The sequence below is a fragment of the Calliphora vicina genome, chromosome 1, assembly GCF_958450345.1.
Source record: "Calliphora vicina chromosome 1, idCalVici1.1, whole genome shotgun sequence".
NCBI lineage: Eukaryota > Metazoa > Arthropoda > Insecta > Diptera > Calliphoridae > Calliphora > Calliphora vicina.
The window spans coordinates 146,106,319-146,130,378 of record NC_088780.1 but is presented as its reverse complement, the minus strand read 5'-3'; the positions used below and the strand labels follow the sequence as shown (position 1 = coordinate 146,130,378).

Genomic DNA, 24,060 nt, shown 5'->3' with positions numbered 1-24,060 from the left:
CTCTAAACGATTTAAACGAACACCATTAATAACGAACATTTTCAATAATTTATAAACACAAACCAACCAAACATTAAACGAAATAGAGCAAATACGTGCCATAGAATTAACATTATCAAACGAATTTAAAACAAAATATACTGTATATAAAACAAAATATAATTTATAATATTGTTTATTTTTTGGAAAACTTAAAACAAGTTTTGCATAAAGTTAAATTAAAACAAAGGATTTTTAAGATATTTTATAAACAATTTAAAGATTTTTATCTTTACAAACAAAGAAAAACAAAATTGACTGTTTTTGTAATTTTTTAAGTTTTTAGGTTTAAACTAAGAAACAAAAAAAGCTTAAGCTAAAAATCTTTTCCAAGAAAAGTTTATAGATATTTTTTTTTTCTTTTTTTAATTATTTATTAAATAGTTATTAATTTTATACAAAACTTAAGACATACAATTAATTTAACAAAATAACAAAAAGACGCTAAATATTTTATAAAATTTATAGAATTTATTCATAATTATTAGTTAAACAATTAATTGTTCACTAAACTAGTCATTTACTTTATATTTAAATATATAAAAACACACAAAAAACACTACTACTATCCGCCCTTTATTTATAACAAAACAAAAAAATAAGCTTTAAAAATATTAATTTGTTATCATAGTTTTCTAAGTATTGTGTTTTACTAAAATTTAGCTATATGAAAAATTTAAATATTAAACAATACCACCAAGCGTATCATCCATATGAAATACCAGCAAACACTCATCAGCACCAGCCACAATTTACAAATCCCTATAATAATACTGCAGTAGCAACAACAACACCTACTAACCAAAGATTTAATTTTAGTAATTCTTATAATTTACCACCAACAACATCAACCACAAATTCGGCTGGTTGTAAAACCTTACAAAACTCTATTAACAATCGTAATAATAATAATCAAAATCTACCATTATCAACATCAGCAATATCATCATCTCCACCTACGCTTGGCGGTTACTTGGCAAATCAACAACAGCAACGTTTACAACAACAACAGCAGCATCATCAACAATTGCAACAACACTTTAATCAACGTACCCAAACAGCCCAACAAATCAATATGTTGAGTTTAAATCAAACAAACACTTTTAATTATAATTTTCATTTCAATGCCAACAATAACAACAACAACAACCACAACAACAACACCAGCCACAATCTTAATATAAATAATAACAATAATAGCAGCAACACCAAATATAACCACAATAACAGTGCTCTCTCTCGTCCACAAAGACCAAACTCTCTAAATATCTCTGCAATGGCTTCATTAGCAACACCTTCTTACTCTTGTTCTTCGACGGCTTCAATGAGCAATGAGCCCTCCTCATGTCATTCAGCTCCAACAACAGGTGGCTACAATTTTACTCCGAATCATTTTTACAACAATCAACGTGAAAATTTATTTAATTTTCCCATAAGTCAGCAGCAGCAGCAGCAACAGCAGCATCATCAACAACTGCAACAACACCATAATAATCATAATTATAATGTACAACAACAGCAACACAATTACAATAATTATCAAACTAATCAACAGCAACAACAGCAATTGCAACAATTTCAGTTATTACAGCAACAATTAAAACAACAACAATTGCATATCAATAATAATAATAGTAGCAATAGCAATAATTGTAATTTAACCACGCCTGCTGTATCATCATCTGCCTCATTGTGCAGCAGCAGTGCTACTACTTCTAGCTGTTCTCCCTGTACAAATAGTTCAAATAATGCTCTAGCTACTGCTACAACTGCTGTCGCTGCTGTCAATTCAAATACAGATCAATCGAATACTAATAATAATTGCGATAAACTTACTATGGATGCCTGCGAAATTGCCAATTTCCTTGCCAATGAGCTATTTATGCAACAGGTATAATTTGTTTATTTTCAATTTTTATTTCAAATAATTTTCAAAATGGAATTAGCATTTACCATTACATGTTATAATCATAGTATCACTATGATTATAACATGTTTAAGCTACGTTTCCGCATACACCGTAATCGGCACCGAAAACGAAATTTGCCGAAATACATTTGCACCGAAAAAAAATTCGTTTTAGAAATCGGCAACGAAAATTGGGAACGAAACGGCACCGATCATTAAAGAAAAACCTGTCATTTGGGGCCGGAATGAAAACAACTTCAAGTAGGTTGTTTTCGGTGCTGTAGGAACGAAATTATTTTAATTATTTTTTTATTTAAAATTTAAAGAAAATCAAAATGAATAAAAAAATAAAAAAATTTTCTTTATTGAAAGAGGAAAAAATATTAGATTTTGTCAAAAATAATGAAATTCTATTTAATGTGCGACATCCAAAATTAAAAAATAATTTCGTTTCTGTTTTATGCCGCTACGCACCCAACTGAAACGAAAACAATTCAGAAACGAGATGGTGACGAACACCAACATTTTTCAGTTTTCGTTATCGGTGTATTCAAATAAAAAGTTTTCGGGTTATTCGAAAATTTCGGTTTCAGCCTGAAAACAATGTTAGCCAACCGTTTTTTAATATATCAGGAATTACACCAAAGAGCACAGCAAAAAAACAAATTTTTAACAAGGTTGGCCACCGATTCGAAACAGTAAAAAGTTAACGGTAACACTAATTTCGATTATTTCGGTAACGATGACTTAGTGGTAACAGTATTGCATGTTATATCGGTATTTAATTGATAACGGTAACTTCAATAAAATAAGTTGACAAAGTTGGTATTCTACTACATATATGGTTACGTTTTTACCTTTTAAAAACGGTGGTTTATTTCCTTTAAATAAACCGTAATCTTTTGATTGCATATAAAAGCAGTTTAGAAGATCTGTAACAACTCTTTATTTATTTAAATTTATATAACAATTTAAATAGTCACTCTCTGGTAATGATGTTAGTTCTAACAGCGTCTATGATAAACAAAGCAGACTGCAACCGTTTTGACTACATATTTATATACCGTGCCATTTATATGCAGCAGTTTCATGAATTATCTTAACGGACAAAACTAGAATGTTCTATTTCTAGAGCTTTTAGCAGCTTCAATTTAATATTGCCATACTTACAAACAATGTTAATAACTGGGTGTTATCCATCTACAGATGGAAATGTTTATAAATATGATGAATGTTTCCAGCAGCCGTTAAATTCAAATTGATAGTGAAATTTCGTAACAATATTTTTAATTCTGAAGATTTATTGAAATCTCAAATATTAAATTAAAAAAAAATATTTTTATAATTTCAAATTATTTATAGAATATCGGCAACGGTATTTACGATTATATAGGTAACGGCATTTTAGTGATAACGGTAATTGCAGTTATTTCGGTAACGGTAGTTGAGCTGAAAAATATTTTAGAAGTAACGATAGCCAACTTTGATTAGGTCTTCTTATTTTTACCAAATCTAGTACCTATGACATTTTTATTTTTTTAATTTCGAAAACATCGATTTAAATTTATAAAAATCAAAAATATTTACTATGTCAGAAATACTTTAGATATAAGCTAAAATCGGTACTTAAAAAATCAGGGGGCTAATTCTCTATTATTTGACTGCTATTTTAACTATTGACCAATATTTAGTTGGTAAAAATTGCTAGTAAAATTAGCTCCGGAAGAGAAATATTTCATAATACAATAGATTTCTTTCTTAAAATCTACAATTTACGTTTCTTAATATATATAATATTCCTGTCTAATATAAACTATGATGCAATTTAATTTTTTTTTTCGATATCATCTACATATATTTCTCAAAACATAATTTTCTAATTTATGTGCAATTTAAATCATTAAAAATCAAAAATTTATGCACCTGAGCATAATTTTTTTATATTTTTTTCCACATTTAAAAAAACAACAACACTGACGAAATTTTAAATACGATTTTCTTTGCAGACCTTTTGGCTTCTCTACACAATTAATGTTTCACAAAAAAATTATATATTCTCACAACACAATGGGATTTTTTTCCTAAAATATTAAATTGTATATTTATGTATGTAGTATGTATGATATGCAATTTAAAATAAAGACTTGTCACATTCGAAATTTAATGGGTCACACCTACACGTGAGATAGATATTATTTTGTTACGTATGCAACGAAATCATTTGTTTAATAAGTGATTCAAAGAGAATAGTAGTTGGAAAATGAAAGTGGTGGCTAATGAGGAAAATATTTTTCAGCGCTAATGAGGTGGATTTAAAAACTTGTTTGTAAAAATAAAACATATTTTTTCTTAAATATATTTTTTTTAAAATACTTTTTACGGTATTGTCATCTTTGTTTAGAGCAATTTAAAGCTTTTACTTATTATTTTTCCCAAGTTTACCAAAAATGTTCCATAATTTTTTTCTCTTAGTTTAACAATTAAAAATGTTTACATAAATAATAGATTTTAATAAACACACAGAAATAAAAGTACTTATGAACTTTAAAGTTTATTTACATTTGAATTGTATATACAATTTTTTTTTTTTTGCCAGTGTATTGTAGTATTTATCAAAAAGAATATGTGTTTTTCAGCTATTTAACTAATTTGTTTAAATTTATTTATTTTCATTGTTATTTTTTCTGAAGAAAAATAAAAAAAAAATTAAGAAAAAAAACAATGAAAAATACAAAACAAAATGAAGAAAAAAAATTCGCGCACACGTTGTCCATGTTTTATTTTTAAAGATGAACTCGTTCAAGTATAGTACTTTTCAACAACAATAAAAACAACAACAAATACAACATATGTATATGTACTAGTACATATAGTTTGTCATTTTGTTGTTTTTGTTATTGTAATGAAACAAAGAAACGATTTTAATTAATACTAATTAAACGCACTTGTTTGTTCTTTAGTTTTTTCTCAATTAAACAAACAAAATTAAGGAGTGAGATCGAAAAATTCTTAACATACATATATGTTTATAAAAAAGAAACCACTAAACTTACAGCTTTAATTTTTTTTTTATTTGATTGAAATTATTATTACAATTTACAAAAAAAATTATTTTTATAGTTTTAATCACTAGTGATGAAATTTTGAACCTTTTTCGGAAACCCTTCCATTAACGTTTTTATAGTGCTTTCTGTCACTTTGCTCGAACATGTAGTCCATCTCCGTTTAAAATCTACCACACTTTTGGACACCTTTTTTGTACTCTTCAATTCTCTTTTAACAAGAGCCCAATATCTCTCCACTGGCCTTAGCTCCGGGCAGTTTGGAGGATTTGCCTCTCTTGGTACAAATACCACATTATTGTTCTTGTACCACTCAAGGGCTTGTTTGCCATAGTGACAGGATGCCAAGTCAGGCCAAAAATAAGTGGACACATTATGAAGTCTTATGAATGGAAGCAGCCTTTTTTGTAAACATTCCTTGATGTAAATTTCGGTATTTATAGAGCCCGTTGTAACAAATGAGTGGCTTCTTTTGCCGCAACTGCATATTGCTTGCCATACCAAGAACTTTCTGGGAAATTTTGTCTGCTTTTGGGTCCTAAACTTTTCTTCAACATTCCCTCGAGCATCAGCAACATAAAATTTTTGACCTGGAAGTTGCGAAAAATCTGCCAGAACATACGTTTCGTCATCCATTATGCAGCAAGAATATTTTTTTATAAAACTTGACTTCAATTTCCGTGCTCTGTTTTTGGCCTCTAAATTTTTAGTAGCGTTCCTGTCAGGAACTTTTTGAGCCTTGTATGTTTTTAAACCTGCATTAGCTTTAACTTTTCGTACCAAATAGTCCGAGCACTGAGCTAACCGGGCTGCTTTCCTACCGGATGTGTTGGGAGCTCTTTTGAAAATGCGTTCTATTTTTTTGGCTTTAGAAACATCATGTGGACCATTCCTTCTACCTGAACCAGGTTTTCTATCAACTGACAAGTTCTCCCGGTACTGTTTAATAACATTGGAAACAGTTTGACGGCAGACCTTTGTATGCTTGGCCAACTTTTTGTAAGACCAAGTTGGGTTTTGTTGAAAATATTTAATAATTTCAGTACGCACTTTTTTCTGGTCACTCATTTTAATCAGATTAACAAAAAAATTAATATAATTGACATTACACATAATAACTGACATGTTTTTCAAAGGTAACTTGATCAAAAAAAAATTCAAATAATACTTGGGTTAAAAAATGTAATGAAAAACGTGTGTTAAGAATTTTTCGATCTCACTCCTTATCTAAATAAATAAAAAATAGTTTTGTGACAAATAATTTCGAACTATTAGAAACAAAAAGGTTCTTATTAGGAAGTCTCTCTTTAACAATAGACTTTTTAATTTGAAACCGATTCTCACAAAAGTTGGTAGACAGATTTAGGTTCATATAACTAAAACTTGTTTATGTCCAATTTCATCACGATATTAATTATTATAAGACAATTACGAATGATCAAGTAATTGAGGGGGAGCTTGTATGGGGACTAGGAACAAATGTTGCCTTATTTTCGCCATAATTTATTTACAATATAATTTCAGTTTACTTAGAACTAATTTTTTTTCCCTAATTCGATTTGAAGGGAAATCTTTTCGTATTACAATGTATTTAGAACACATTTTCATTTTCGGATTGAGTTAAGCAGTAACCCATGATTGCCGCATAATGAACATAATTATGACTGCTTAAACAGTATTCTGGGAGCATTTGTCTTGGGAGCTAGGTGAAATCATGGACCGATATTGCGCATTTTAAATACCAATCAAACCTTATCAACAGCGAGTATTTGTGGAAAATTTCAGCCAGCTAGCTACTTTATTTTGGGCCCTATCGTAGCTAGATCGTCTTAGAATTTCATAAGGACTCAGAAAATGTATACTTTTGTGGGTTTGCAATGATATATGTATAAACGCATAGTTTTCGTAAAAAGCACCAAAATGAAATATTACATTAGCGGACTTCAGTATCAAGTGCGAATGGTCTATCAACATTGCGAATGCAATATTTTAAAGCTTTTTCTTCGTATTTTGTATTTGATTTTTTGCATTTACAATGTTTGCATCCACACTTAATACTGAACTCCGATATTGTTTAAATTGTATTTCAATGTTTCAAATTCTTATCAAACATAATAAAATTTCATACAAATATGTGCAACCAAAATATTTGATTATTGAGTATTTTTAATATGCATCAATTAAATTATCTTTAAATACATAAATTAAACTATTTACGATTTCACTACACACATTTTACCCCTATATTGTGATTAAACTTATGGATTTGAAATCCCAATTCAAGGCTGTTTTTAGAATTATGTAAGGAAGAGGGATTTTTAAGTTTAAACGCTTTAGTTTTTTTTTTAAACATGTTTCTCCTAAAAAAATTAAAAAATTAACAATACAATGGAAACTTTTCCAAATATTTAAATAATATGTCAAAAACAAGTTTATACTTTTATTTACATACATACATATATTTTTGCGTATTTTGCGATTTACAATTTCCACAGGTTTTCTATGGGACTGAGATCTGTATTAAAAACACGTACCTCATTGGATTGTAACCACTCGGTAACAACGAGTGGGATCCTGGCCCTGTATTTTATTTTTCAAGCTGATTTTGAAATAATGTTTAAATTAAACTTGAGGTGTTTTTTCAATTCTAAAAAATATTATGCGAAAAGTAAAGACAGAGAAATTGTTTAACAATAATTTTATGACAAAGCTTAGGCCAAAAAAAGATAGAGAGCGAGTATTTGATCTTAAAAAAAAAAAAATATTTACAAATTTCCAAAATCCAACAAAAGGAAAATAGGTCAAGAAACGCCTTCCGAATGAATATTAAATATGTAGCTTACTTACATTTTCGATTTTAATTTTTATTTTCAACATACATATTTACATAAACATATAAATACATATGTAAATATGTATGTGTATATCTTAAAAACAAAACTTAATTTTATTTTAACAACTTTTCGTTACAGCTCGTTTCAATGGAATGCATGCAAACAGGTGTACCCACTCTGACCACACCCACCCTAACACCTACAACGCTCAAGAGTATAGAGGAATCGTTTATACAGTTAACTAGCGAGCCAATGAATGCACCATATCAGGCAGGATTTATACCACCACCATTGGGTTCTTACAATGCTACAACAACGAATACGATAAACAACAATAGCAATAACAATAACAACAACAGCAATAGTACATTGACAGCGACTACAACATCAGTTGCCGGTATATCACCAAATGCGGCATTGAATAATGTCTATTTGGGTGACATTAGTGCCGGGGCCAGTTTGCCCGACTATGGAAATATGACAGAATCGGAAAATTCTCAGGGATCATGGACGGGCAATCATTTAAATGAAGAGAATTCTATGGCCACAACAGATACTTGTAAGTGTCTATTAAGACAATTCTTTTAATTAATAAAATTTCTAATAATGTTTGTTTTATTTCACCATATTACAGCAAGTGCCGCCACAGATACGATTTCATTTCAAAATGGCCTTAATGGTTTGGGTGTGAATACCTTGAATAATTCCAATTCTTCAACAACAAATGATTTTACCACAGTCAATTTGGCTGCCTTAGCTGTGGCGACGGCGGCTGCCAAAATATCTGGCAATCACAACAATAATACCTCATCAAGTGCCACTACAACAGCTACCCCTACTCGACGTGGTGGCGGACGTCGTCCAGCCACTAACAGTAATATATCACCAGAAGAAGAGGAGAAGAGACGTATACGGCGAGAACGTAATAAATTGGCAGCCGCCAGATGTCGCAAGCGTAGAGTGGACCAAACTAATGAACTGACCGATGAGGTGCAACTGTTGGAGAAGAAACGAGAAGAGTTGCAAAAGCAAATCGAGTCATTGAATGGTACGAAGCAAGATTTAGAATTTCTTTTAGAAGCACACCGTCCTACCTGTCAAAGAGTTGTGGCAACAGATATTTTATCCGTCAATGCATTCGAGGGTCTGATGCCTTCAGCAACATCGACGGTCAATGATAATATTACTGGCATGGATACCAGTTTGGCTACAACTGCTAGAAGTATTTCTCCTTTGGACTTGAAACCAGTATTGAGTGATCAATTATTAGCTCAAATTAAGGCTGAACCTTTGGATTCAGCCCTAGACTCAAACTCATCCTTAGATCAAGATGGTCCACCCTCGTCAAAAAGATATATTTTATCCAACAATAATCCCATGATACCACCGCCTTTACCAAATGTTGCCACACTGTCAGCTTCTTTGGCGGCCGCATCGGCTTCACTAAACACACCCATTGTAACAACGGCTCCCGTTAGCTTTGGTTCCATGTACTCCAACAATCCATCACTTAGTGCTCCATTAACAAAACCCAATTCGAAACAACGTCCCAATTCATTGCCAACAGTACCACGAAATTTGGCTCAAAATTTAGGCTTAAATGTCAATGACAACAAGCCGCCTACAGATATCAATGGCGTAGCCATACAGACGCCATCGACGGGTATGTTCAACTTTGATTCTCTCATGGATGGTGGTACTGGTCTAACGCCGGTTTCCGGCCCTCTAGTACCCAATTGTTCCTCACAAAACAAACATCCCTTGGAACTGGTGACACCTACAAGTGAACCCTCTAAGTTGGTAAGTTTATAACAATAAATGCATAAAGAGCGTGCGTCAAAAGAGAATAAGAGCATAGAAACCTGAGAGATGAGGAGAGAGTGCAAACGAAGCTGGTCTTAAAAAATTAATTAAACTTTAAACTATTAAGAGATAAATGAATGAAAAATTTAATTCTTAAAGAAAAACTACTACTTTTTAAAAGTATGTGTATTTTTGTAACAAAACAAACAAGAAAAGAAAATTTTACTACTATATGTTTTAAAATAAAATTAAAAGATAAAGAAATGTTTTTTTTTTTATTTTTATGTATGTACTATTATTAAGCAAATTTCCTAGATACTTTTAATTCAAATTTTATAAAAATTTTCTTAAATTTGTAATAATATAGTGAACACGAATTGGAAACCAATCCAAGAAATCTTTAAAAGTTTAAAAAACGTTTATTTAGTATTTAATTTTTTAACTTCTTTATCAAAAAAAAAAAAAAAAACAAAAAGCATTATCTAACAAGAACAATTTCATTTTTTTACCACATATATTTTTTATGCTGTATTATTATTTTTAATTATTTGTAACTTAAAAGCAAGTAAATCATAAAAATTGTTTGTTAATACAAAATATGTATCTTATTTTATTTTTTTCATATCAATTGCAATAAATGTTGTTTTTCAATGAAATTAACAAACAAAATAATGATGACTTAAGTTTTGTTTGCTGTTATTATTGTTTCAATTTCCGTTTATTATCTTTTCGTATTCATATTATTTTTTATTTTCTTAATTTTTTTCTATGTGCAATTATTAAAAATTATTTATTTAATAAAAAAAACTAAATTAAACTACAAAAACATCCAATACAAAACATGGTTTTAATTAATTAATATATTTAAGTAAAAAAAAAATAATTAAAAAAGCCAGGCGTTGTGATATTTATAAATAATATATAAAAACTGTAAACAAAAATATTTTAAATCCACAATTATTTTGCTTTTTATAATATGTTTTTCTTAAAAAATGGCCTTTTAAAATCTAAACAAGAAACAAATAAATTACTTTAATATATGTAAATCGTAAAAATCATTGATAATGACAGCCTTATATAATTTTTAATTGTTCATATTAACATAAAGATTTGTATATATATTTTGCTTACATCTAAAAACAAATATATTCATATATTGGAATTTGTAATGCTTAAAACTAAATTTAAAAAAAAATATATAAAAAACTAAAAGAAAAAAATGGAAATGTAGGAAATGTAAAATAAAAACAAATCAACAAAGCAATTTCTATCTCTGAAAACAAGTGGTAAAATGTTTAGCTTTACTCAACTATACTAACATGATAAACAAAATAATATTATTATTGAAATGAATAGAATCATATTTTTTAAAAGAATTATATTTAAAAGTAATATAATAAACAAAATGAGAATGTCCAAAAAATAAAAATTTAACAAATTTTAAAGTGAAAATTGTTTAATTAAAAATGATAAATAGCAATAATAACAGTTTTAAAACAAACACCAAATGATTTCAAAATGAAAAAACGATTTGAAAATAAAACACTAAAAACTACACATAGAAACATGTATACACATTTATTTGCATTTGAACTCAAGGTAAGTACAAACAATTTTCTATTTTAATATAAAAACTTGTTTTATTACCTTAAAATATATAAAAAATATGTTCTAGCTTATTTAAATTTAACACCATTTCAACTATTCCCTCTGGCAATACCGTATAGTATTTGTGTAATTTTTCACGGTTGGCAATGCCATGTTTAAGGCTAAAATTAGCGCCATCTATTGGGCGGCCATATGTAAATTTTGCCATACAAAAACATGATGATCAATAGATGGCGCTGTTTTTACATTAATACAGGGTTGCTCATTTTGGTAAATTATTATAAAAACGGGATGGATTAAAACAGTTACAACTTAATTTTTCTTAATTTTTTTTTATGTGCAATTATTAAAAATTATTTATTTAATAAAAAAAAAACTAAATTCAACTACAATAACATCCAATACAAAACATGGTTTTAATTAATTAATATATTTAAGTAAAAAAAATAATTAAAAAAGCCAGGCGCTGTGCTATTTATAAATAATAACATCCAATACAAAACATGGTTTTAATTAATTAATATATTTAAGTAAAAAAAATAATTAAAAAGCCAGGCGCTTTGATATTTATAAATAATATATAAAAACTGTAAACAAAAATATTTTAAATCCACAATTATTTAAAATGTTATTATTTTGGGGATTTTGATTTTAAAGTCTGTGAAAATAATTACAAAATGTAAATAATTCAGATTAGCTGGAAAATTATTCATTACGAGTAATATTCGGATACATAGATAAGATTTTTTTTGATATTTCGTTTATTATTCGACAAAAAATTTTATGTTTTCATCCTGTTCCGAAAACTTTTTTTTTTAATCGAAACAAGACACTCCCAACTTTCATTTTATTAAAAAACAGCTTGTGGGAAAGTGGGGCTACATTTTTTTTCCATGGAAAATCAAAAATAAAATAATTTTTAGAGACTTATAGATTTGGGCATATCTCTTAACGGTTTATGATATCCCCATAATTTTTTTTTTATTTATGGAGAAATGTTATATTTTTCAAATATGTATACATATATAAACCACTGAATTGCGTGAAAATATACATAGTAAATTTTTGCTAACACCCTTTACTTCAATTTTTTAAAAATAAAATGAAATTTTTCTTAAAACTATAAGTGTACATTTCATCTTTAAACATTTCTCTACAAAACTGCATCATTTGATTTTTGAAATTGAGTGTTTGCAAAATTTACTTTTTGACACCAAAATCCCTCGGCGCGCCGTGTAATTAGCGAACAAATATTTTGAATATCAAGAAATTTATTTTTCAAAATGATTTCTTGACAAACCTATTGACAATACTCTGTGTATAGTATTGCCGTCTGTAAATACCTTTAGAAACATCGTCAAATTTATTTGACTTCATACAGACAGAATCACAATATCAGTGCTATTCTGTTAAGCCTAGATTATAAACTAAATAAAGTTCATCTGAAAAATTAATTATTAAATAGCTAACACCTTTATCATAAAATAACATATAAATTAAATAAAAGGCTCTGCTTGATTATCATCTCTTTCACTTTGGGGGTCATATACATAATTTAAATGCACTTAAATGCAGACATACGACTAACTTGCTTACTCACACATTTTAATTGATAACTAAATTTTAATACCTACAACTGTATTCAATTTATAAAAATTTCACGAATGTTTTTTTTTTTTTTTGCAAAGCCAAAAATTTTAATTCGAGAGTTATTCATACTTTGGTTCATTCTGTAATAACGAAAAGAATGAATTCTATATGTATGTATGTAAGTTCATACCATAATATATACAATACTTAAGTATGGATGTATGTATGTAAATATGTATGAAAAACCGGTATGTATTATACAATTTTCATTAAAAACATCCTCATGAATATAACAAACCTAAAATTATGAAAGCGTTACGACTTTTAGAACACACTACAAATTTATTTAAAAATTAAGCAATACTTACTTTGACATTTAACAAACAAGATTTTTTTTTAGTAAATTTGGATTATCTAATTTCGATAATTTTCGAAATCATATAACCAGACATTCAATATTAGGTTCAAAATCGTTGTCGTAATCGTTTCTAATTTTATAAATAGCTCAATTTCTGGTCTTACAATATGTACCGATTTTTAAAATTCAATCATCGTTTATAAATTGTAATGTATTTCCAAAAATAATAAAGAAAAAACAACAAAACAAATTCCCTACATTTGCAGTAACTTTATACTCGTGTATTTCTTTTTTTACATTTCAGTCAGAAAGTTAAACGGACAACGATAACACCAAAAAAACAAAACATCTTAACAGTAACAAAGCAAAAAACAAAAAAAAATAAAAATACGTTTTCAGAATACTTAACAAATGTATTAAACTGAGTATTCAAGTTCAAGGGGCTTCTTTAACATAAAGGAATTAAGAAAAATTAAAAAGAAACAAAATGTTCCGTCGTGCTGTAACAAGAATTTTAGGAATAGGTGGTCGGCAATTAAAAGTTTCACCCAATAATGTTGTTCTAATTACTGGCTGTGATTCCGGATTAGGGTATGTACATATACATTGAAATATATGTAGGAAATTAGTTAAAATTTTCATTTGGATACATACAAATGATCTGTGTTAAATTTTAGTTCGATATCGACATTTGTAAGACAGTTGTGTAGCATAAAATTCGGTACGGCGATCTGTATATATATTATGATTATTTATGTCGAATTTTAACCAAATAAAGGTATTTATAAGAGATTTATGCGCATTTAAGTGACTTCAGGGAGATTACTTTATACAAACAAATTATCGTTTTGTAATTTATTTTTACATATAACTTATTTTTGCTGAGTTTTGTATGGATACTGCTATTCTATAGGTATTTATGTATTACAGAGCCATTTTGCGAAGAAATCATTGATCGATTCTTACCATTTTCAACGGAGATTGTAATTTTATCATAGGAACAATGAGTCCAAAATTGCAGGGTATTATCTGCAATATATTTATAGAAAATAACAAAAAAATACTTTTTTGGAGGTTGATTCTACTTGAGCGATTTTTACCATTTACAATACCAAACATTTCCGATCAACAAAGAATATTTGGGGAAAATATCATCCTCCTATGCCATTATCGAGCCAACAAAAGACACACGGGCGAACATAGCTAGATCGTCTTAGAAATTTATAAGTTCCAAGAATATATATACCGTTTCGTTCTACAATCAATATTTCGAAAAGTTAGGTACGGAATGTCAATAAATTATACCACCGGGTTTAAAAATCCAAATTTAAAAATAAATTATTAACAAAAATAGAAAATTAATACAGGAAAATTAACATTTATAGTAACATTAAAACTTCTAGGGACTTTCATATTTAGAGCAAATACTAAAATGGCAAGAATAGCTTTTTATATTACTATGAATGAAATAAAAAATAAAAAAATGTGATTTGAAAAAGTTCTCTTTCGAAATGAATTTCCAAATTTAACTTAAAGCACAGCACGTTCACATTGATCAAATATTTGACGAAAAAACATAACCACTATTTTAAATAAATGTATAATTTGATCTTAGATAATTTTTATAAGAGCAAATGATGTATCGATTACGAAATATTCAGCCTTATCCTGTAAGGCGTTGGTGTTTTATGCCCTCGCCAGCTTCGTACTAGATTAAATAAACAGGTTACATTTTATCTATTATTTAGTATGAAACAATACCATATACGATAAGGCTGATTGATTTTTTAGTTATAACGTTTTATCGTCAAATATTTCAACATTGTGACAACATTTGTGAGTATGACCTTTTAAATTTCTTAATAAAAATATATAAATTATTGAATATTGACCAATTATTTGAAAAATTTTACGGGTTTTTGGCTTAAATAAGTACAAAAAAAAATTCCCGGGAATTGAATAGATTTTATTAATATATCCTGCATTTTAAATTAAAAATTATACCATAATCTTATTATATTTCAAAGGTTCTCTCTTGCTTTATACTGCCATTCCCTTAATATGACGGTAATTTCGGCCTGCCACAATGTTAACTCAGATGGAGCTAAAATGCTACAACATCTTAATGATCCTAAGCGTATGATAACAATAGAATTGGATTTACTGAAACCGGAAACCATAACAAATACACAGCAGTGTCTACGAGATATATTGACGAATCACAATGATTATCAATTCACGGCATTGGTTAACAATGCCGGCGTCATGTGTTTTGGTGAATTTGAATGGCAAACATGGTCGCAAATTGAAATGCAAATAAATGTTAATTTATTGGGTACCATGAGATTAACAAGAGAATTGATGCCATTGGTTAGGCAACATCAGGCACGTATTATTAATGTAACTAGCCATTGTGGGCTACAGGTGAGAATCAAACAAATATATTTCCATTTCTATAAATAAAACATCTGTCTCTATTCTACCAAACTCTGAAAGGCCTTGCCGTCTACATCTCCGTATGCTGCTTCCAAAGCTGGTTTACGATTTTGGACCGACTCTTTGCGCATTGAAATGCAATCTTATGGTGTGGAGGTGGTGAACTTTATTCCCGGTTCCTTTGTTATGTCCAGTAATATATCCGCCAGACAACAAGATCATGCCAAATTAATGTTTAATAATTTCAACCGAGAACAACGCGAATTTTATGGTACATACTTTAAACGTTTCAATGATTATTTGAATATAATTTCCGGTTTTAAGCCGGCAAATAGTATGAATGATACCAAGTTACTCGAAAAATTTAAAGATGCATTAACTAACACCCAACCAAAAGCTTTGTATATACATGAACCATGGCGGTGAGTTTGGTTTTTGCTAAATTTATGATAATAATCACACAATAATTTGTGTTCTTTTTAGATACAAAATATATCGTTTGTTATTCTCGATTTGTCCTGCTCCTCTGGTCGATTGGTTAAGTATTAAATTTTGTGCAATGCCAACTTATCAACAAGTTCAACAGGAAAGTAATTGAAAAAATAAAGTGATTTTTTATAGTTGTTTAATATTTTATAGAATATATTTGCATTTGATATAAATATTTAATAGTTTTGTTGTAAAATTAAATTAGTTTAATAACATGATAATTAAAATAAAAATGGAAAAATTATAGGGGAAGAAAGAAAATTGTTTTATAAAATTTACAAAAACATCGAATGACGCCAAAAAACATCATAATGAGTGAAATAGTTTAAAGCCATTTGCACATAAATACTCGTAGTGCTAGTGATTATGAACGTGGTCCAAGACAAGATTTCAAATGATATATGTTATAAATATTATAGTACTTATACATATATATTTGACTTAGATTTAAAGTTCTTTAATATCCAGTCGTTTAACTTTGAACGACTTTAACGAAACTAAACTACCGATATACAAATTTCCCTTTTCAAAATATATTTTATTCATGAAACAATTTTATAGACCAATTAAATATGTTTTCTAAAAATATATCATGAAGACCGATATTGCCCATTGTCAATACCAAACAAACCCTATCAACAGAGATAATTTGTGGAAAAGCTAGCTACTTTCGGTTGGGCCTTATCATATTTTCAACAGACGGACGAACTTAGCTAGTTCGTCTTAGAATCTTATCAGTACCCAGAATATATATGATGTGTTACAAACGGAATGAGAAAATTAATATACCCCATCTTTTTTGATGGTGGGTTTGATATATATGTTTGATATAAAAATAAATAAAAATTGTGTGATTTACCTCCGTATTCTAAACTTTATTACAATAAAGCAATTTTAACAAAATAGAAAATTTATATATAAAAATTTGTATTAAAAAATGTTATCATTGTCATAATGTTCAGATTACGGATATTAGTATAAACATATTTTCCCAATTCACAATTGGTGTCGTAGAGTTGTATGTCCTAATTTTTTTTTAGTAATGTTTTGTTTTTGTTTCGAAAAATTTGTTTGAAAAATATTTATGACATACAATGCTACAACACTACGACATCAATTGTGAATTGGGCAATTGTATAATTAATTCAAATACAAATTTGAAAATTATCTATAACTACTTAATCAATAGCACATACATTAACGAGCATTTAATTGCAATAAATTTAGAACAAAACTCAAGTTCAGTGCCTACAAGTTGGTCAATTTAACAAAAATTCAGCTTTAGTTTTGAAAGTTTAAAAAATTAATTAATTTTTAGCCAAAAACGTACAAAATGTTAAATATCAAACTTCGAAAACAAAAATTAAATATGATGCAATTAAAGGGGAAGGGAGAACAAAAAGACATTAATTCTTATTAAATTTTAACTTATTTTTCATGTGAAACATGCAATTTATTACTCATAATGCTTAGGCTTAGGATTGGGATTATTCCATGCATCGTCTACGGAATCCTGAGAACCACCGCGACCAAAAGCAGCCATCAAATAAATGAGTACAACAAATGCCAAAATACCGCTAAGAACCAAAAACCAAGTACGTCTCCAAGGTGGCCTAGAGGAGGGTGCATAAAAACGCCTAGACCAACGCGAAAATATTTCTGCTGGTGTACGTCTAGCATACTTATTTTCATCACGATCTGCACCACCAATTGGAGATTGGCGGGGTAACAAGGGTCGACGACTGCTAGCTGTTAGTTTTAAATTGATTTTTCTTTAACAGGAACCAAATAAAAATAGTTTAAAATTGACAAAAACATACCATGAATATCAGCGTTTGAGGGTGGATTAAATGCATCCATAAGTAAAACGGAATGTGGACTATCTTGTTTCATGGTGGTGTTTGGAAACCCACCATTCGTCTTAGAACGTTCCAAAGTATTATTTTGGTTAATATTGCTGCTATTGCTATGATGTATCTTAGTCATACTACTCGTAGCCACTGCGGCAGGTGATGATTGTATTGTTTTTGAAGAAAAGTTGTTGGAAACATTTTTTTGATTCGGTGCTGACTCTTCATTCAACTGAAATACAGTAAGTTTCAAGTAATTACAATAAATAAATACCCATTAACTTTAAAATTACCAATGCTAATCCCAATCCATTGCGACCCCAATTAGCCTGTACCAATTGTTGCTTTAAAGCATCTGCTACCGGAGAGACCAAATTTGATGTGGGGAATATTTCAGTTTCACACACAGGACATTGATGCCCGCGGGGAGCAGTGTTTGTAGGCAACGCCGATTGTCTAGCATTTAAACAATCCCAGTGGAAAACATCTGAGAAAAATAATTAATATAATAAATGTTCCAATGAAAGTTAAAAAAGAAAACTCACGATAACACACTAAACGCACACATTCTCCTTCTTCCAAACCAGTTGAACACAATGTACAATTTGATACGTAGTCACTATCTCTAAGCCATTGCAAATATGATTGTACTATGCACTATTTGAAAATAAAGACAAAAGGAAACCTAGATTTTATGTTTCTTTTTTTTTAAATAATTTGGAATACCTTTGGGTGGCTTTGTACCATACAGTGTTCACAAACATTTACGCGATGTTCAAAACAAAATTGATTCGTCACTTGACGTTTGGGACATTTGCACAAACCCATTGTTTAAACACTTCTGTTTTCGTAGATTTTATTTTATTTATTTTAAATGTTAGGAAATATTATTTAAAGCAATATTTTTCACCTAATTAATGCAATTAATTAACTTATTTTCTTATAAATTCATAAATTTCTGCATTTTTTTTCTGTCGTCGTTTTAAGAAATTTCGTATGTCAATTTGTACTTTTTTTCATATTGGAAAAAAAGTGACAGGCCACGTCAAGATGAGTTAATTCAGGCGTTTTTACACTACATAAAATGGATTTTTAAACCGTTATATTAATTTAAAAATTATTTTTATTTATACATTTTGTACATACACATTGGTTATAAAATAAATAAAAAATATATATTTGTATGTAATTGTGGTTTCAAACCCAAATCAAAGAATGCGATAAAATATATTTTCTTACCGAAACACATTATGTAAACTAAGTCGTTTAACAAATTTTATTATCTTTCTAATCCAACCATTCTTTCATATAATGACATTTTGTGGGTGTTACATCACCACATTTAGAACAGTTTTTAATTACAGGACAAATGCCACACGGCATTTGCACAAGCCCTGGAGGAGGTAAAGGTGAATTTATGGCTCTATAAACAAATACACTATCTGACATGAGAATTCGCTCAGCATTACCATCATATACGACAGTTTTTAAAATTGTTTCCAAGTCATCTTCGTCTAAATTCACCTAAAATCAAAATCATTTGTTTTATGAAAAAACCAAATACATTAGCATAAAATCTCACCTTACTTATACCCAAGTCGGATATGAACTTGTGTACTTCTTTAACTGTACAACATGACAATTGCTTAAATGCCAAAGGGCCCTCACCTTTTTTCAAAGCATTTTCACGTTTCATTTGTAAAAACCGCAAACATTGCTGATTTAAAACATCAACAAACTCTGCTTCAAAGTCTTGATCTTGATACCAAGCACCTCCGGTAACTGAACGATCTGGTTCCAAGTTATATAACATATACACTTTCTTTTTGCTGGCCTGTAAATATAGCAGTGTATGTTAATTTAAGGATTTTATCAAACACATTATGATGGTATCTTACATTCACAGACTTTACTGCTTTGATGAGCTTTTTAGTTTCCAAATTTTTTAATATTTTATTTAACTGTGTCATATTTAAATTTGATTGTATGCGTATATCACGTATCCATATACCTTTATTGCTACCCTCTTCGATGATACCATAAACAATTTTCTCTTCGTTATCGGCATCTTTCGGTAATACACTCTTCTTGGGGTCTTTTGATCGGTAAAAGAGTTTATCGCCTTTTTTCAAGATTTCTATTGATCCCTGTTTCAATAGTTTATTAAGTCCTTCAACTCGAGTTGCTGGTGGAACATCGGGTAATCCTTTTTCTAAATCATCATTATTTGCTCCTGCAGGAATACCTTGTATTAAAGCCAATATCTGATGTGAAATATCATCGGACGACATGATGATTTTGAGTAAACTAATATAAATATTATATAGTGTTTATAAAAAATATTAAATTTCGAATAAAAATAAATTTGTAAATACGACTTACCTTCCTTTTACCTTATGTTTATATCAGTTGTGTAAAACCGACCTAAAATAGAACATGTTTTTAATAAAGTGTCAAAATTAATAAAGAAAACAAATGAAAAAAAATAACAAGAACAAGCACACTTCGGCATTTTTTTAAATAAACTCTATTTTAAGAATAAATTTATTACAATTTTGTAATAATGTTGGCTACAAACGATGAAGTTAATGGCACTGATTTTTACGAAGTTAATAAAAATAATTTTCAACAAATAAAACGCAAAGCAACTAAGGTAAATAATATAAACAATTTCAGCACGTACTTCACTACACACCAGGGATGGAAATGGAAAATATTTGTCAGTATCAAAACAAATAGTACTTTTTTCATCATCAGAGTACTAAAATTAAAATTCTTTTATCATTTTCATATCAGCGTAATTCTGTGGTACAAATTGTTTTAATAGAAAATACCGTTATAAACAACTTTTTGTATAGAAAATATAGTTATACAAGAAATTGTGTATGGAAAATACAGGTACACATACACATAATTGCTAAAATTACTATATAATAAACCGAATTGCAAATTTTATTGGGTTCTAATAAAACATACAATAAGCGAGTTCTTACGTTTGCATGACTGTCTTACAAATGGCGAAATTAAGAGAAAAATATAGAAAATAATATTTCGACATAATAAGACATTCTTACATATGTATAACAGCGAATAATTCTATACGCTACTTTTGAGTGTAAAATGTACAATTTTCCAACCCTGTTATATACGGTTAGATTAAGATAAAGCTATTGCAGTTGCCAGATCATTAAAATAATGAAATGATTGGGAAAATTCATTCAAACAAAATCATGTATTCTTCAGAGTTGAAATACATATAAATTATATGGATTAACAAAATACGAAAGGATAGTGTAGTGTCAAATATAAAACTAATTTTTTTTTCTTTTCTTCTAGATTGGTTATGCTGATGGTGTTAATGATGGTCGTGAAAGTGTCTTCCAAAGTGGATTTGACCAAGGATATAAAGATGGACTACGAACTAGTTTCGATTTAGAAAAATTCCGATTTTTCTTTAAAAACTTAAATACAGATAAAATAAACAGTAAGGAATTGCTTAAAGAAAAAGAGGAATATGAGAAACTTGCACTAATGGAATCGAAATCTCAACAGCATTTCAAATACCTTAGTCACACAGATGAAAGCTTAGATCTTGTATCCCAAAAGCAAAGTGAGCATGTTGATGAAATAATTCAAAAAATTGCACAAAAATTGCCAAGAACAACTGTTTTATTAAATGTGCAATCGAGTACAGATGTTATGTAAAAATTTAACTTAAGATCTTGTTTGTTTTATTAAATTATAAATGTAATTTTATATAATATTGTAGATTTATAAATAAAGACCTTCGGGAGTGCCCTCTTTTTTACGGTACAAAACACTTTCTTTCGATTTTTTAAAGTCTTCGTTAGTAACTTTCATGCGCCGTTCACGTAAAGCCATTAAACCAGCTTCAGTACATATAGCTTTGATGTCGGCACCAGATAAATCATCCTTGGCCATGATCAATTCGCTTAGATTGACATCTTCGGCTAAGGTCATACGCGATGTATGTATATTGAAAATGCGACGTTTGGTTTTTTCATCGGGCAGGGGAAATTCTATCTTACGATCTATACGACCTGGACGAATAAGAGCAGGATCCAATGTTTCTATACGATTCGTGGCCATAATAACCTATAAAATATGTATTATTACTAATTTCCAATAAATGAATGTATAAAAAATATTATTCTTACCTTGACATCGCCTCTGGAATCAAAACCATCCAATTGATTCAACAATTCCAACATAGTTCTTTGAATTTCTCTCTCACCGCCAGAATTGGAATCATAACGTTTTGTGCCAACTGCATCGATTTCATCAATGAATACAATGGAAGGAGCATGTTCTTCTGCAACACGGAAAAGTTCTCTTACCAATTTTGGACCATCGCCTAAATATTTTTGAATCAATTCAGAGCCCACAACTCGCAAGAACGTAGCAGAAGTCTGATTAGCAACTGCCTTTGCCAAAAGTGTTTTGCCTGTTCCGGGAGGTCCATACAAAATAACACCCTTGGGAGGTTTTATACCCATTTCTTCATAATACTCAGGATGTGTCAGTGGCAGCTCTACTGATTCTTTAATTTCCTGAATTTGTGTATCCAAGCCTCCAATATCAGCATATGTTTCTTGAGGAGCTTTCTCTAACTTCATTACGGTCACCATGGGATCTGTGTCATCACTGAGTACACCGACTACAGCATGAACTTTGTGATTTAATAGCACTGAGCAACCAGGCTCGAGCTGATCTTTGTCCACAAAGGACAATATGCTGACATAATGTTCTGAGCCCACACTGGTCGATACTATGGCATGATTGTCGTCGATAATCTCCTCCAAATTACCAACTGACATGGGTGTGCCTCTCAAATCGTCAACCTTGGAACGTTCTTCTTCATTTTTCTCATCTTGTGGCTTGAGACGTTCTTGGTTGCGTATGAATTCTTCCTCCATCATCAGATAATCCTTGATGCGTTCCAATTTTAATAGCTTCAACCGGCATCGCGTGTGAGGTGTGACTTGGGGCAATTTCATAGCCGCATCGGGACCCTTTGCACGCTTCTTCTTTTTGCCCACACGAGTTGGAATTGGAGGCTCGTACTTCTTCTTTTTGTCTTTGTCATCTTTTTTATCTCCAGAACCTCCTTGAGCCGATTGATTTTGACCCTAAAAATTTAACAATAAAAATATTTACGCAATAGTGTAATTAATTATTGTTTGGTAATAATTCAATATGTATTTACCATTTCTTCTTTGAATATATGAAACAATTATTATTGATAAATTACAATTTATTTTACTTTTCTGCTGTTTTGCAAAAAAATGACAAGACAATCGTATTTTCCAAAAAATTTGTTTGTCATGGCAGATGCCACGGCTGTATAATGTAGTAGTATATTTGCTGAGTGCATTTTTCAAACCAGAGTTTGAAAAAAACCGTATACGTACAGTACGTTTGAAGAACATATAATATAATGTGGGAATACTACTCAAACACTGCGTGATAATGTGCAGAATATGAAAGATATCGTAAACAAATTTTAAATAAGTTTTCATGTAACCAATATCTATGAATTCAGCTGGACAGTTTTATTCGACAGTTTTTTTCAAGTGAAGACCAACAGAGTTGTAAACAAATTTACTACATTATCCCAAGAAATGTTTGTATTGAAAATTATGGTAACCCTTTTTTAATTTCAACAACTTTCAACAATTTACTTGCATGTGTAAATGTAGGGTAATGTAGTAATTAGGGATGGAAAAGTTGATAGTACTCCTGAGCGTAGTACTCCTGAGACTAAATTTTATACAAAGAACAAACTGAAATGTGATTTAAATTACGAAACTTATTTTCAATTATTTTTTTATTAAATTAGAACCAATGACGAAAATTGTTGATTCAATTATGTACTGACATTGTAGGTAATTATATTATTTTATCTTTTCGAATAATTTGTACAATATCTACTAAAGGTATTTATAGACGGCTATACTGAGTATTAACACTTTTCAAATTTAAAATATTATTGAAATCAGTCGATATTTCAAAAAACATTTATTGTTTACACGATAGTATTACAAATATTTTATTTCTTTGTT

The 24,060-nt window shown here is 29.4% G+C and overlaps 6 protein-coding genes across 7 annotated transcripts in view; 3 read left to right on the top strand and 3 right to left on the bottom strand.

The window, feature by feature from the left end:
* The window catches only part of kay (transcription factor kayak), a 125,128-nt gene extending 113,917 nt beyond the window's left edge, over window positions 1-11,211 (top strand). Inside the window, exons 1-3 of one of the 2 annotated variants that reach the window (XM_065516062.1) lie at window positions 431-1,930; window positions 7,982-8,402; window positions 8,478-11,211. In XM_065516062.1, coding sequence (XP_065372134.1) covers window positions 707-1,930; window positions 7,982-8,402; window positions 8,478-9,655 — 2,823 coding nt within the window. In that variant the 5' untranslated portion in view covers window positions 431-706 and the 3' untranslated portion in view covers window positions 9,656-11,211. Of the gene's footprint in view, window positions 1-430; window positions 1,931-7,981; window positions 8,403-8,477 lie in introns of those variants that run through there. The other variant, XM_065516063.1, reaches the window with a different exon arrangement.
* A 2,373-nt stretch (window positions 11,212-13,584) lies between these two features.
* sro (SDR family oxidoreductase shroud) lies at window positions 13,585-16,388 on the top strand. Its single transcript, XM_065516057.1, has 4 exons — window positions 13,585-13,793; window positions 15,230-15,626; window positions 15,699-16,060; window positions 16,122-16,388. Exons 1-4 carry the CDS (start codon window positions 13,690-13,692, stop codon window positions 16,234-16,236), a joined length of 978 nt encoding a protein of 325 aa, XP_065372129.1. The 5' UTR covers window positions 13,585-13,689; the 3' UTR covers window positions 16,237-16,388.
* Window positions 16,389-16,981: 593 nt separating this feature from the next.
* LOC135964013 (zinc finger protein-like 1 homolog) lies at window positions 16,982-18,941 on the bottom strand. Its single transcript, XM_065516058.1, has 5 exons — window positions 18,704-18,941; window positions 18,523-18,634; window positions 18,271-18,464; window positions 17,948-18,209; window positions 16,982-17,876 (listed from the first exon to the last, which is right to left on the bottom strand). Exons 1-5 carry the CDS (start codon window positions 18,803-18,805, stop codon window positions 17,584-17,586), a joined length of 963 nt encoding a protein of 320 aa, XP_065372130.1. The 5' UTR covers window positions 18,806-18,941; the 3' UTR covers window positions 16,982-17,583.
* A 264-nt stretch (window positions 18,942-19,205) lies between these two features.
* On the bottom strand, window positions 19,206-20,671 carry Polr3F (RNA polymerase III subunit F). Its single transcript, XM_065516059.1, has 5 exons — window positions 20,529-20,671; window positions 20,360-20,401; window positions 19,876-20,284; window positions 19,560-19,811; window positions 19,206-19,501 (listed from the first exon to the last, which is right to left on the bottom strand). Exons 3-5 carry the CDS (start codon window positions 20,266-20,268, stop codon window positions 19,265-19,267), a joined length of 882 nt encoding a protein of 293 aa, XP_065372131.1. The 5' UTR covers window positions 20,269-20,284; window positions 20,360-20,401; window positions 20,529-20,671; the 3' UTR covers window positions 19,206-19,264.
* LOC135964015 (uncharacterized) lies at window positions 20,469-21,795 on the top strand. The gene is made up of 2 exons (XM_065516060.1): window positions 20,469-20,630; window positions 21,314-21,795. The coding sequence occupies exons 1-2, from the start codon at window positions 20,541-20,543 to the stop codon at window positions 21,680-21,682; spliced, it is 459 nt and encodes a 152-aa protein (XP_065372132.1). The 5' UTR covers window positions 20,469-20,540; the 3' UTR covers window positions 21,683-21,795.
* Rpt2 (26S proteasome regulatory subunit Rpt2) lies at window positions 21,629-23,360 on the bottom strand. The gene is made up of 3 exons (XM_065516055.1): window positions 23,205-23,360; window positions 22,156-23,127; window positions 21,629-22,093 (listed from the first exon to the last, which is right to left on the bottom strand). Exons 1-3 carry the CDS (start codon window positions 23,205-23,207, stop codon window positions 21,749-21,751), a joined length of 1,320 nt encoding a protein of 439 aa, XP_065372127.1. The 5' UTR covers window positions 23,208-23,360; the 3' UTR covers window positions 21,629-21,748.
* Window positions 23,361-24,060: the final 700 nt, after the last annotated feature.